The sequence below is a fragment of the Sciurus carolinensis genome, unplaced genomic scaffold, assembly GCF_902686445.1.
Source record: "Sciurus carolinensis unplaced genomic scaffold, mSciCar1.2, whole genome shotgun sequence".
Taxonomy (NCBI): Eukaryota; Metazoa; Chordata; class Mammalia; order Rodentia; family Sciuridae; genus Sciurus; species Sciurus carolinensis.
The window spans coordinates 448,248-463,526 of record NW_025920119.1 but is presented as its reverse complement, the minus strand read 5'-3'; the positions used below and the strand labels follow the sequence as shown (position 1 = coordinate 463,526).

General features: G+C 51.1%; 1 protein-coding gene across 1 annotated transcript in view; it reads left to right on the top strand.

Moving 5' to 3' along the window:
- Positions 1–6,521: 6,521 nt before the first annotated feature.
- The window catches only part of LOC124973667 (zinc finger protein 707-like), a 28,823-nt gene continuing 20,065 nt past the window's right edge, over positions 6,522–15,279 (top strand). Inside the window, 3 exon segments of the mRNA XM_047537464.1 lie at positions 6,522–7,090; positions 7,092–7,522; positions 7,525–7,813. Coding sequence (XP_047393420.1) covers positions 6,534–7,090; positions 7,092–7,522; positions 7,525–7,813 — 1,277 coding nt within the window. The 5' untranslated portion in view covers positions 6,522–6,533.

Here is a 15,279-nt window from a genome sequence, read left to right as displayed (position 1 = left end):
ATCTCTAGTTACTTCCTGTGAGGTGACAGCCAATCCCAGCAGAGCTGGGCTGAGCCTCCCAGTGAAAGAAGGACTTCATTTCCATACAGATGATGATAACTCTGATGAATCAACATAGAAAACCTCTAATGCTTGGAGTAACAGCCCATTTAACTGATGGCTACTTTCACCATTTAACTGGAGGCCACTCCCTCTCAGAGAGGAATTAAGGAATTCTGACCCCTGGAATGCTACAAAAATATGGAATGAGAAACTTAAATATATATCCCAAGTTCCATTCAGATGATAAATGCGATCTTAGAATGCTATTCTCCCAGCTTGGATGTGAGGTCAGGACACTCCAACTTCCTACCAGATCCATGACTGTGGGTAAATGCTTCCTCTCCTCTAAGATTCCATTTTTTTCTCCCCAGAAAAGAAAAATCACAAGAATTGCTGTACAGGGACACTGAGACCATTCAAGGAAATCATAAAAGTACCAGGCTCAGCATGAAGGAAGCACCAGTGAATGTGTTCCTCCTGGCCAAGGCAGAACATGGGAGATTTTTCATGTCCCTCTCCTGCCTCTATGGTGCTGAGCTGATTCTGGGCTTGCCTGGGGATGGGAGGAAACCAACAGCAGCATGGGCCAGTTGCTGGAAGCTAGTGACATGTCCTAAAGCATGCATGCAGCTACCCTGACAACCAGCTCTGTGACCCTGAGAAAATTATTGAAACCCATCTGAAATTAATTGTTCTGTAACGTGGGTAAATAAATCCCCATGGCCCCAGAGGGCTTCAAGGTGAGCTAACAGGTCAAAACATTGAATGGAGGCACAACCTCCACCCTGAAGAAGTCTTGAGCAACCTTTAACAGTATCCTATGCAGCCTTCCAGAAGAAACTTACAAGAGAAGAAACCGAAACAGGGCACTTCAAACAAAGAATTCATATCTACTGTAGACTATGGGCTGCATATCAGGTGTGGAGAGAGGTATGTTTAAGGGCAGGAACTTGGAATCGCTCTTGTTACATGAGATCTTTGCTCACCTCCTCTTCCCTGTGGTTACCTGGGGCCAAACCCCAAGTCAATTCCAGCCCCTTCCCGTTGGAAGTCAGTGCCATCTTCATTCACAATCAAGTTGGCCCTGGACAACTCAGCATCAGGTTGGGGTAGGACATTTCATACAAAATACCCAAGCCCAGCTTCTATCCTACCCCTGGATTCTTGAGCTGACCTGGGGCTGTGGTAACCCTGGAGTGGTTGTGCCCTCCAGGGGACATTGAGGAATGTCTGCAGCTGTGTTTGTGGTCACAAGACCACAGAATCTTCAGGGTAGAGGTCAGGGATGCTACTCAATGCCCCCTGTGTTCACCACAGCCCCCTACAATGCAGGTCAACCCAGCCCCTGTGTCAAGAGTGCGGCAGTGGGGAAACCGGGTCCAGCATGTGGCTCAGTCATTGGTATGTTGCAAAGTTTCTCAGGTGATTCTAATGAGTGCCACTGGGTTAATCAAACACTCAGAAGTTAGCCTTGGGGAATGAGACTCTTGTAGATGAAACTACCCTAATCAGCCAGCTGTTATTAAATCATCAATAGCTTTGGTCATATTCAACCCAGCTAAGAGGGCTCTGAGGACGAACTTCCTGGTCCCTGATGGGAAAACCAGCAGCTCAAACCTACAGGTCCCCAAAAGGTGTATCTTCTCAGTTGTGAGATTAGGACAGATCTGAGAAGACGGAGCTGGCTTGATGGCCCACTTTCTGTCCCTCCTGTTTTCCTGCACGATCCCTCTGTCATGTCATAACCCCCTGTCACGCACCAGGCTAACACAAGCGCTGGACTCTCATGGGCTCACATAACGCTCAGTTTAAGATCTCCAGTTTAGCCGGGCACAGTGGTACACCCCTGTCATCTCAGAAGCTCAGGAGCCTGAGGCAGGAGGATTGAACATTCAAAGCCAGCCTCAGCAAAAACAAGGTGGTAAGCATCTCAGTAAGACCCCGTCTCTAAGTAAAATACAGACTAGGACTGGTGATGTGACTCAGTGACCGAGTGACCCTGAGTTCAATCCCCAGGACCCCCCCAAAAAAGATCTCCAGTTCCCAGAAATCCAGGAGTAAATTGCTTAAACCTGGAAGCTGCTCCGATACTTAAGTGTTGGAGTTAGGACTTGAACCCAGAGCTGCGGAATCCTTGGTCCTACTGCCAGACCACACTGCAGGCTTCTCTGGATAGTGACTTGATGTCCAGCTTGGAGGCTCAGGGATGCAGCAATACATCTCCCCATCCTGAAGCATCTTTACCAATTCCATTGATAGCATGCCACAATCTTTTATTTCTAGGTGGAGCCCCGTCAATAAAAAGGAAAAGAATAAGGGTCCCATAGATGACCTTGAACCCAACTAATTACCAAAGTCATCTCAGAGTTACCACAGAGCTGCAAGCTCCCAGGAAAGAGGACTGTCAATTGCTGGAAGCATCTGCCTATCAGATCTTTGCCCCATAAAATACCAAAGATGGTCTCCAAGGAACAGAGGAGGAAGTTGAGGCCATAGAGGTGAGCATCTCCAGTTAGTGGCACATCTGGCCTCATCTGTTTATTGCAACACCACTGATTTTAGCATTTCCTTCTAGGCCACGTGAAGCAGCCTGGCTGCCTGTTGATTTAACACCTGGTGTGGACAAAGTGCCCCAAGTAAATCCCTGAAGATCATCTCAGGAAGGCATTATGTACCAACAGCATTACACGTGTCCAGGGCTTTGTAGCAGTGTTACCATTATTGACGAGGCCCATTGCACAACTCCAAGAGAGCAGGCTGCCTTAACACCCAGGTGCAGCACCCGGGTTTGGAAAGCTGGGTGTGAGACAGGACCCCAGCGCTCTAGCTCTCCAGCACGCACAGGACTGTCTGCCTGTGCGCAGGGCACACGCACCTGCACTCCTCCGCAGCTCTTCCCACATGCCTGCACCGCTGAGGTGTGGATCACACCGGGCCCTGTGAATTTCTCTTAAATTACATTTTATTAAATAAACAAGTTGGAGCCATTCCCACAGATTTATGAACAGTTCTCACGTCTCACTTGTTTGACCCACTGTGGATTTACAGTCCTGCATTAACCTCATGAGCGCTCATAACGTTTACTAAGATAATGTTGGCAGGAGGGAGAGGGATTTTTATAGCTGAGTAATAATTAGGAAATACAGAGAGCTCTGGAGAGCCTGTTTATGGGTGATGCTGGGTGCGTGGTGGACGGCGGGACTGTGCCTCTCATGCTGGTGTCAAGGGCAGAAATCAACCCCTTCCCTCCCCAGCTGGTCGCACCTCCATGGCTTCTCTGGAGTCTGGTTCTCACTTTCAGAGAGCAGCATCACGCCCTTGGGTAGCAATCAGAAAAAGCAGAGGGGATGGCCGCCTGCCTAGGGGACCCGGTGCTAATTTGCCCTGCCTTTCCTGAGAGTGGAACACAGAGTGCAGCCTTAGGATCTGGAGGGAGGTGTCCTATTGGAAAGAGGTCGGTCCCCAGGAATGCAGCATCCCTTGGTTGTCCAAGTGGGAGGGACTGGTGGTCTGAGTCTTCCTTCAAATGGTTTCACTCAGGGAAAACAGAAAATGGGTGGCCTTGGGGAAGAGGAGATCTGCAAACTACTCAGAAGTCACGTGGGGACCAACATTAGAGAAGTATCAGTAATAAGAAGGACAGACGCTGGCTGCTCAGGAGAACCACCCAGAGAAGAGGAGCCTGGATCCAGCCAATCGAACCAGACCCTTCAGAGATGGAGGGAGGCTACTGCACTGTCACGAACTCCCCGATGATGCTAAGGCACAGAGGCCGCGATCTGACCCTTTCCCAAGTGTCCGGGTCTGGCTTCTCACAGGACAGGCTGAACACCAGCAGCATCGGCCACATCTGAGGACCCCTTGGAAACTGTAGATTCTCAGGCCCCACAACCAATTCATGGGATCAAAACAGGCACTCCAACAAGATTCGTGAGCAATTCTGATGGGCATTAAAACTTGAGAAGGACTGCCAAGTGGCATTTGACTCTCAGAAATGCCACCAAGTAGGTAGAGGAACTGCCTAGGTACTGCCCCATTGTACAGGGGAAGAAAAGAGGCTCAGAGAGACTGAGGCACCTGCCTGATTGCACACAGCCTGGACCTACCCCAGGCCCTTTGCTGTCCTCAGTACCTCACTCAGATACAGCCACCCATGCAGGGAAGCCAGACACCATGGCAGGTGCTGGGGAGGTGCTTGTGGGTCAGAGCTAAAAATGACAGATGGAGAGAGGGGCACCCGGGGGAAGGGAATCCATGAGTGGTTGTCAATTAGTCACCCGGCCTTTTACAGCTGGCGGAGTGGGGCCGCCTCCGAGTCCACCCACCTCCCTCCCTTCGAATCTGCCCTCTCTGCCTTCCTCTTCCAGATCCTCCTTCAGATTTGAAACTCAAACAAGAAGGTATGAATAATGTAGTGCGATCACTCCTCTCATCTCCCCTCAATCCTCGGAGGGTGCGCATGGCTCCTTGTCTGCCTCATTAGTAGCCATTCAACCATTGGATTTCAGTAACAATGAGTGTGCCTTTCTTGAAATTTTCATACCTATTTGCATCACCGGAGTCAACACTGAATTTCTGAAACCACATGAAAGTTTAATGGTGTGATCTGCATGCTGAGCAGCTCTCTTCAAAGGCCCTGCCTTTGAAGGGGACAGGTGAGGAGAACCAAAGAAGACAGGAGAGTCCCTGTCCCACCATGAGCTCCTTCCAACTTTCAGTGACCCCTCTGAGTCTTTAAGTTGGGTCAAAATCCAGCTTCAGCATTTCCTGCCTGTGTGATCTAGGGTAAGTTGCATGACCCTCGGTTTTCTCATCTGTAAAATGGGGAAGAACAGCAGAGTTACAGTTGCAGGGATGAAATGAGGCAACCCCTTAGCCTGGGGTCTGCCCATGAGAGGCCACTACTGCTTAGTAGCTCTTCTGCCGGTGATGAGGATAATGATGTTTTCTTCCACCCTACACCTAACTGGACTTTGTGCAACATGCCCGCATCTCTTCTGATGCTGTTTTCCCATCTGTGCTTTGGGACAGCAGACAGACCTGACTTGATCCCAGCTTCTCTCTCACACCCTCCATGGCTTGCAGGAAGTGAGGTCACCTCACTAAGCCTCAAATTTTCTCCTCTATGAAATGGGGAGGTGAGACTCCACCTTCCAGGGCTGTTGCTGGGATTTCCTTGCAGGAGGGTACTCTTGATGCTGAGCAAACTTCTTTTTTACATTTTAGTTTCTCTGAATTCAGGGTGTGGTGTGCCATGGTCAGAGCATCCCAGAGTCATGAACTCTAATGCTATTATTCCAGTTGAGGATGTTCCTGGAGGGCTTGCTCCTGAGCCACGCGTGGATGGCATGCTGCGTGGCGACTAGCTCATGCCACCCTTGCAAACACCAGACAGAGGGACCACAGGTGTCTTTCCTAAACATGACTTGAGGATAGGGTACTGAAGCCTCAGAGAGGTGACATGGTGTCACCTGGCTCCTGTGGCTCCCCGGGAAGGAGCAAGGGAGACTGGTTTGCCTTACAGACTTCCTTTCCTTAGGACCTCTGCTCTGCCACCTCCATCCCCTCCCTGGGTTCCATCTGAATAGCTAAAGAGGGCCAGGGAGATGGAGCCATCTGCCCAGAGCAGCACAGCCAGTAAGAGGCAGAGCTGGAGTGTCCCTTGGACCAGACTTGGAACTCGTTCTGTTGGGTTCCACCTCAGCGGGCAGCAGGCAGTGTGACCCTGCGTTGTACAGGTCGGGCACAGTTCAGAACAGTCTGCCCTTGTTCCCAGGTGTCTTGCTAGTGGCTTCACATCTCCCACCCTCCCTTTCCTCACCCATAGGATGGAGATAACAATCCCAACCTCTCAGGAGTGTTTTGAGGAACAATGCCCAGAAATGAGCTCCGGAAAGCATCGCGAGACCTCTGCATGGTCGTGATTACTAAGGATTGGCAGGCAGGGGCTCTGAGAGCAGCCCAGCTGTGCCACAGGACCGTGGCACTAAAAAGAGCTAGAAAAGAGACAATCATGGTGGTGCAAACGCTTGTCATAAAAGTTAAGTGACATCAGAAACATAAAACTTTCTGCACAGAAACTGATTCCATAGTGAATGCTTAAAAGATGCTGATCCTCGAGTGTGGCATGCGGCCGGGCAAGACTGGTCCCTGTGCTGGTCCGGGGGCTGCTTTCGGGTTGCTCACCACCACACACACTCCAGGCTTGCCTGATGCAGGCCCGTCTTCCCAAGCCACACTTTGAATCCCCTGCACCTTCAGACACGACGGAGTCCAGGCCCAGCTGCCCAGCCGTGGAGGGACGATGTGCGAGCCCAGCTGCAGAGGGGATGCTGCGCCTGCACCATCGCCAGCCACGAGGCTCCCAGACTGTCTGCTTGATTATACCTGTGTTTCCCCAGAGCATGGCCACTGCGGTTCCCCTGGATGTGCCCCAGGAGCAGCTAGTCCTGGAGTCATGCATGTGTCAGGTGCCTGTGACATTTGAGGACATGGCAGTGTACTTCTCCAGGGAAAAGTGGGAGTGTCTTGGCCCTGGGCAGAGGGCCCTGTGTCGGGATGTGATGCTGGACAACTTCAGAAGCTTGGTTGCTTTGGGATTTTGTGGCCCCAGACCAGATCTTCTCTCTCACCGGGAACAGTGGGATGAGCCGTGGGTTGACGACTGGAAGAGATCTGAGTTTCAGGAAGCATGGTGATGTTCCCACCCAGGGTCAAGGAAGCCTGTTGACCACAAGAGAGTCTGTGATCAGCCAGCCTGGGCTCACGAGAAAACCCACCTGTGGGGAAGACTCCAGAAAGGGGCTGGCTTGGGGAAGAGCTTCCTCCCAGGGGTGGGTAACGTGCAGCTTCCCAGGACTTCTCCAGGGATGAAACCCGACAATCCTGTGACTCTCCATGGCCCCACCTGTGGGAAGGGCTGCAGGCCGTGGCCAGGCCTTGGGGAGCCACACAGGAGTCTCATGGAGGAATCTGCATTCATCTGTGGTACATGCGGGAAGGTGCTGAGCTGCCACAGTCAGCTGGCCACTCACCAGACAATACACACACGACCAGGTCTTTGAGTGCTTCCAGTGTGGTCAGACCTTCCGGTGGTGCTCCAACCTCCTGCACCACCAGAGGAACCACACAAGTGAGAAGTCGTTCAGCTGCGAGCTGTGTGGACAGACCTTTAGCTTGAAGGACCATCTGGTGCAGCATCACAAAGTACATGCAGAGCACCGGTCCTACGTGTGTGGTAACTGTGGGAAGGCCTCCAAGCAGAAGTCCAACCTCCTCCAGCACCAGCTGGTGCACATTGAGGAGAGGCCTTTCTTCTGCACCGACTGTGGAAAGGCCTTCCAGACTAAGGAGAACCTTAGCCACCACCAGTGCATTCACAGTGGGGAGAAGCCCTATGCCTGTGCTAAGTATGGGAAGTCCTTCCAGTGGCCCAAGGTCTTCAGCATCCTCCAGAAGCAGCACCTGACCAAGAGGTCCTATGGTGTGAGTGCTGTGGGAAGGGCTTCTGCCACCTGGACTTCTTCACGTGGCATCCGAGGACTCACAGGCAGGCCAGGTTTAGAGGCCCTGGCCTGGATGCTTCACCTTTGCTGGGAAAGACCTGTACTCTCTTTCAGTCACTCTTGAGCCTGGAAGGAAGCCTTCTTGGTTCTCCAAACAAGTGTTTGGAGCTCCACAGAGCCCCCAAGAAGTACCACCAGGAAATGCCATCAGAAGAAGGGGCTCCAGAGTACACCACGGAGCACCCCCATATCCAGACCCTGGAGAGGCACCCATGGCTGTCTCAGCCCAGGAATTTGACTCCTGCCCCCAGTGTCACTCATGTGCACTTTAACCATTTGTCTTGGCTCTTTCTTTCCCTTACTGTTTGTTCAACTGTCTTTCTTCCATCTCTGCAAGATAGTTTTACATTTTGTAGAGAAGTGAAGCATTTTTTGCGACCTCACCAAGTGAGAACTTAGAATTGAGCAACTTTGTGGCATTGGGAGCCAGTTAAAAGGCCAGACCTGTATTCAAAGTAGGGTGTGGTTGGCAGAGCGCATATGGGGCTGCCTGCCCAGTGGCAGCACAGGACTGGTGGGCCATCCTGAATCGGGCAGAGTCACATCCTCAACTCTTCCCCCTTTGTGGCTTCTTGACTTGCACATTGGGGTTTGGGCAGAATAGCACTGTCTTACTTTTATTTATTTGAGTTCATAGGATGTGCCCAGGAAGTACATTTCCCAGCATCATGTGGGGGCCTCTGCCCTGAGCATGTGAAGGAGAACTGGACATATCTCCCCAGCCCTGCATCCACATGTTGGGACCACAAGTCACAGAGATGCTGCCAACCTGGACTGTGCTGCTCAGCTCTGGCCCTTGGCTTTCGGGCTCCTTAATGACCTCACTGCACTGCCCTGCATCATGGGCTTTGGGTGTTGGCAGCTTTGTGCAGGTGCCTGGTGCTGGGTGGTGCCCACAACCTGGCTGTATTGGGGTTTCCTGTCTGGTGGGCAACGGGAGCTCCCTCTGCCCAGACCCTCTCCATTTGCCAGTGGCTTGGGGCTGGTCATGCCCCTGGAGCTGGCAAGTGTGGCTGCTCTAAGAGCAGCAGGTGGTGGCCATGTTTGCTGCAGGCCATCTTCTCGGTCAGTCCTCAGCTTGGGGTGCCTCTGCTTACCCAGGCAGAAACAGTCTTGGCAGCTCCCTATTGCCAGGGTTGACTGGGGACCAAACACTTGTCCCTGCTGTATCTCAGGTTATCTTAATGTCTGATGAGGGGTTTTGCTTTTTAAGATTCTAGTTAACAGCCAGATGCAGTAGTGCACACCTATAACCCCAGCAACTCAGGAGGATCACAAGTTCAGGGCCAGACTCAGTAACTTGGTGAGACCCTGTCTGAAAAAATGAAAAGGTTGGGGGTGCACCTTAATGGTGGAGCTCTTGTGCCCAATCCATGTTACCCCAAAATAATTCCCAGGTAACAGTTGCATCTGGACTTGGAAATGAGGTCACAGGAAGCAGGGTGAAGAGGACAAGCACAGCTTGCCCTCAGTGACCTCACTTCTGTCCAATAGATCCCACCCCTGGTGGTTGTGCCACCCCCTGATAAGCACCTCCAGATGGGGCCACGCCTTCCATGTGGGGCTCTCGGGGGATGTTTAAGATCCAAGCCATGATATCACATAGCTTTTGCTGCTGAGGGGAGAAGAGACTCTACCAGGGAGAAAGAAACTCTGGAAACTCGTCAGGAAGCTCTTGCAACTGTTTGGGAGGAGAAAGGAAGTGACTCTATCCACAGTGTTAAGGGGAATTGCAAGCAGAGGCAAGGGTAATCTCAGGGCAGGAAAGGCACTGTGAGAGGTCAAGGTGTCCATGTTCCTGCAGTGATGCCAGTCACCTGCAAGGCCCTGTTGAGGCAGATACAGCCAAAATGATAGTGTCCGCAGTATTGTCAAAACAATTTTTATAGAAGGAAATCATTCCTGCCTCCTAAAGCCACCGCAGAACACCTTGCGCAATTCTGCGACCTTACCTTCTTCTGAACTTCTCAGTAGCCCTCAGAATGTCCCCATGGGGATCTCACCAGGAAGGGTGCTGTCTGCCAGCTCTACAGCCACCTGTGGGCCAAGCTAACCCTCCCTGCTTGCTCCCCCTCCTCTCTGACCTGCCTGTGTCTTATACATCACCTGCCCATGCCCTCCAGAATGGACATGCAGCTGTCCATCCATTTTGCAGACAAGGGTTTGAGAGGTGAAGTGGCCCTTCACGTGGCCACACTGGGGACCTGAGGGAAAATGCCACTCCCTCAGTTGGCATCCTGGTCAAGCAGATGCCAGCCCTGCTGGATGATCTCTGTGGCCTCTGTCCCCCTGACCTAACTTCACACCTCTATTTGCTCCTGTCACCGATGACATCTGTCTGTCTTTCCAGCAAACCCATTCCATGGGGTCGGGGTCTTCCTGGTTCATCTTGATCCTCCCAGAGCATGAGGAAGGATGCTCCTATTAGGGGCACTTCCATGCTTAAACGCTTCCCTTCTGTTCACTCTGACCGTGGGTGACTGCAGTCACCTAAAGTGCATAGTCATATACTCTCAGTCACTGTTCAATGCCCAAGGGAATGGTTTAAGGTTCTCCACTGGAGTGAATATTTTTATGCAGGCAGTAATTTCTTTTAAGACCTTCATAGTGTCCCTACAACCTCCACCATGCCCTCTCTCCTCCCAATAGCATGCTGCAGGAAGCAAAGCCACTTTCTAATGAGGGGAGCAGAGAGCTTCAGGCAGAGGCAGAGGAGCCGGGCTGTGCTGGCCCCAGGCCTGAGGGCAGGATCTGCTTTCTCACTGTGTTTATTTTGCTAAAATCTCTTCTTAGTAATAATGAGGGCCACAGTTTTTGCTTAAGCCCCCAGCCCCAGCCTCTTCTAGAAATTGACACAGATGGTCTCCTTTAATGCCCTCAGCAATACTCAGAGGCTTGGAGCCCATTTTACAGGTGCATAAACCGAAGTACCAGGAAGGAAGGGGTGGGAGGTTGTGCCCAAGGTCACGCTGCAAGAAAGGAGAAAGGTGGGTTAGAAACCTGGAATATTCAACTGCGCCAGGTGGCACTCATCTGCAATTCCAGGGACTTGGGAGGCTGAGGCAGGAGGATTACAAGTTCAATCCCTGATACAAAAGAAAAACAAACAAACAAAACACCAACCCTGGAAAGTCCAGCTTCTATCCATAATGCCAAAGTACCTTCCACCCAGCATTCAGGGAAATGATTGCAAAGACCAAACCTAATAATGCCACTTATTAGCTCCAGATCCTCCTGTGGCTCCCCATTGCCCATGGACCATAGACCAAATCCTTCCCCCACTTGTGGTTCCAAGTCCTGCTGATGTCTCCATCCTCCTTTGGCCCCCTGGTACTCCTGGCTCTTGACCTGCCAGCTTCTGATCTCCTCTGTATTCCAAGTACCCTCCCTAGCCTCAGGGCCTCTGCCTGAGCTGTTTCCTCTGCCTGGAACATTCTTAGCTAAGTACCTCCCATCCACCCCAGGTAGCTTAATTCTCTGGCTGACTCCTCGAGGAAGCTCGCCATTCCTGGTCAAACCTCATCACTGCCCCTTGGCTGTGTGCATTAGCTACTTTTCTAATCTAATATTGGTTTCTGTGATTTTTTTTTATTTTACTCTTATCTGTCTTCCCCACTGAACTGGTTCCAGGAGGGCAAAGGCCCATGACTATCTTCTTCTCTGCTACTTGGCCTGTTCCAGAATCACCATTCCCAAATTATTTGTCAAGTGACCAAACAAAGAAGCAAACCAATGAATAAATGAGTGAATGAATGAATGAATGGACACAGAGGGGAAGGAGCAAGCTGTCCTCCTTGGCAGATCTGTGGGGCCAGGGCTAGGATAAGCAAGTTGGACACACCCTCAGGATCTGAGTCAAATATTTTAATGCAAAATTTTTAAAAAATTGAACTTTCTGCAAAAAAAAAAAAAAAAAAATCCATGGTGAGCAAAGTCTAAAAAATCCAAACCAAATGCCATGGAGAACCTGAAGCAAAAGCAAAAAAATCAGTAATAATAATGCTGTCATGGGCTGTGGCTGTGGCTCAGTGGTAGAGCGCTTGCCTGGCATGTGTGAGGCCCTGGGTTCAAGTCTCAGCACCACATATAAATAAAATAAATAAAATAATGGTATTGTGTCTGTTCAAAACTAAAAAAAATTTTTTTAAATAATGCTGTTTTTAAAACTTTCTGGTAATGTGTTCATCGGAGATTTATTTGCACTAAACTTCATTGAAACAATAACTCATTAAAGTGTGATTTATCTTGACCACAGTGGCTTTTTTTGTTTTTTTTGTTTTTTTTTTTTGGTGTCCCATAAATTTTGTGCCAAACACTTACCTCCCTGTGGTCCTGGCTGATTTCAGTTTTTGGTTTGTTTGTTTGGTTTTCCATCATTTAGCTCTGTAACCCCAAGCAAATCAGGAGATCACTCTGGTCCTCTTGTGAGTAAAGCTGCATTGATCAGCCATCAGCAGAGGCGGTTGGTGGCCACAGAGGACCACACCAAATGCCACAGGCCTTTGAGCCTGCATTGATCTCTGCCTGGACATGCCAACATCTCACAAGCAGCAGCTGCCCTGTGAGTAGTGCCCTTTCCAGTCCATGGATGGGAAGACAGAGTTGAGGTATATCCACTGTGTCGCTTAGGGTGGTAGATTCTGTAAGATGTGGGTCTGGATCTGGGATGCTGGGTCCTTCTAGGACCTCCTGAGTCCAAACCCCTCAGCCAGCAGAGGCAGAGCCTGGGAGAGAGCAGGAAAGACAGCAGATGCCAAACAAGGAGCAGATGTGGGTCTGGGATCCTGGCCTCCAGGTCCCAGCTGAGGCAATTTTCTTGGCGCCATATGCATCTGCAGCTGACTGAGACTTTTTTATTTTATTTTATTATTATTATTTTTTTTGGTACCAGGGATGGAACTCAGGGGCACCCAGCCATGGAGCCACCTCCCCAGCCCTATTTTGTATTTTATTTAGAGACAGAGTCTCACTGAGTTGCTTAGCACCTTGCTTTGGCTGAGACTGGTTTTGAGCACAAGGTCCTCCTGCCTCAGGCTCCTGAGCTGCTGGGATGACAGGCGTGGCCACCAGGCTGGCTAGCTACCTTTCTACAAACATTTACATATGCACATCTGCATTTGCATATGTGAATACTCATGTGTTTCCTCTTTGGTAGGTAAGTTCAGTAAAGAAGTGACAGATCATGATGTGAAGTACTTTTGAAACTGTCCAAACCTGGACCTAGGTAGCCAGCAAGTGTTTACACTCATGTCCAGAGTGAAAAGCAACCTGGATTGACCTCCCCCACCCTTCCCTTTGCTTTCCTTAAATTCTCTCATTGTCAGCTCTGTTCCTTACAAAGAGTCATGGATCCTAGCACTACGTAACTTTCCCTGACCTAATCCTTAGAGAAATCAAGCTTTCTGGTTGACAGAAGATCACTGCTCTTTAATTATCATAGGAAAAAAAATTACATTTTGGAAAGAAATCTCTGTAAAACGCACTCTGTTATGTGATCATTTGGACAGGAGTCCTTGAACTAAATCTCATATCTATCACCAGGAGCATCTCTCGTTTTCCAAAAGGAGATGAAGGTTTTTGCAGGATGCACAGGGTTGGGGGGGGTGTCCTCCCCTTGGCAAAATGGGCCTGGACCATGGGAGTTTTACATGAAGAGCCTTCATCCACAATCCTGTCTCTTCCTCCTCCATCCGCTGCACGGTGATCTGTGTTTATTAAAGTGGCGGCCCCTTCCCCTCTTCATTCACTGAAGACCAAAATGTCAACTGGCTCCCTCAGAAGTGCTGTGTGGGATCTCAGAGCAGCAGGCCTGGTGAGAGCCAGGACAGGGGCGTTGGCAAGGGTAAAGGATTTGGAAACCTGAGATTCTTCCTCTGATTGGTTGCTGCATGAGCCCCAGTCCACTCAATGACAGCAGTCCTAGGAGGCAGGAGGAAGGCTTCACTCATTCATTGCAGGTCTGAAGACCCAGCTTCCTTCCAGATGTCACTCTGAGCACAGGGATGGAGAGGCCAGAGCTGTTTGCATATGGCACCTGAGGTTCCTGACAGGCAGGCAGAGATGGCAGAAGTGCTCTTGAGCAAAACAGGGTCTCTGCCCTTGAGCTCTTGATCTATGTGGGGACATCAGGCATTTTCCCCACAAGGAGAGATATCACATGGACAGAAACACACACACATACACACCCCCACACACCCCCACACACGTGTGTGCATGCATGTATTTGCAACAGCTCTTCCCCACCTCACCCTGCCTGTGCGTTCCTCGGTGACCGAGAGTTTGAGGCCTTTGGTGACTTGTTGCAGGACCTCCCTCTCCATCACCTGTATTTTGCAGCCAGGGGTCAGGAAAGGCGACAGAATCCTGGAATCCATCCCCTGCACCCCAGTGTCTCAGTTTGATTGCCATCTTGAGAAAAGCATTCCCTTCTGTGGCCTTTGGTCCTCCAACTTGAAAATGATGACATCAGATCAGGCCTCACTTTCCATTTACAGATGAGAAAACTGAGGCTCCAGGAGGTGATGCTGCTGATGAGGGTCAGAGCTCAGCCCCGGCAACCTGCCCTGATCCCCTGCTCTGGGTATGTGTGCTCTGGCTCAAGCTCTGCCTTCCCATCCATTCATGCCCCACTCTGGGCCTCCCTTTGTTAGCGCTGCCTCTGTGCCACCACACTCGAGGAGAGCAGGAGAGGGGACCAGGGCTCTGATGCCTTGGAATTCTGGCCGGTTGGCACCCCCGGTTCCCTGGCACACTTCCCTGTGCGTTCATCTGGTGCTGGCGGGCAGAAGGGTATGCTAGCCAGTCTTGCTAGCCTGCCAACTGGGCCGGAGTTCCTGGTAACTTGCACCTGAGTCACTCAGATGGGCTGCCTGCCCGCCTCCCACAGGCGTGCAGCTGGCAGTGAGGAGCAGATGGACCCAGCAGCTCTCCATTAAGCTGCCAACTGGCTCGGTTGTGCCGAGTGCCTTGGCACCTCCGGACTGGCGTCACTGAACAGGAAGGCTGAAATGTTGGCCTCCTATGGATGAGCAGCTGGCACCAGCAGCAGAGAGGATGGTTCTTGGGCCCCATCCTGAGTGTCACTCAAACATCCAGGGGTCTTGGGCAGCAGGAACCAGCGCCAATCTCCACCCTGCCATCACCAAACCAGTGGGCAGGGGGAATAGAACCCTGACCATGCTCTCTGGGTTCTGCACTGGCTTCACATGGCTGGCCTCTGGGGCAGGCACTCCCTGCCCATGGCTCCCAGCATCCAGGCCCCTCCCCTGCCAGGGAGGCCATGTCCCCTGCAGACACCCCACCCCCTTCCCCAGCTGCCTCCCCCAGAGTGGGCACCTGTCCTTGTTAGGCTTGGCTTCTTCAAAGCTTCAGCTTCACTGACCAGAGGACTGGACCCAGGGGCACTGGGAGCCCAACAAGACACCTGGCGAGGACCCGGAGATGTGGGTTCTGGCCCTGCACATTCCCACCCTGCCTGGCTTTCCCCATCTCCTCCCTCTCATTGCTCATGAGTGAGTCCCAGGAGAAGGTGCCAAATGCAAAGAAGTGATAGAAAAGAGGTCAAAGCGCTGATCACCCCAATCGGATCAGGGTGCATCGTGTGCATGTGTTGAAGTACCACACGATACCCCATAAGTAGGTATGAGGTTGTGTGTTAATTAAAAAGAAAACT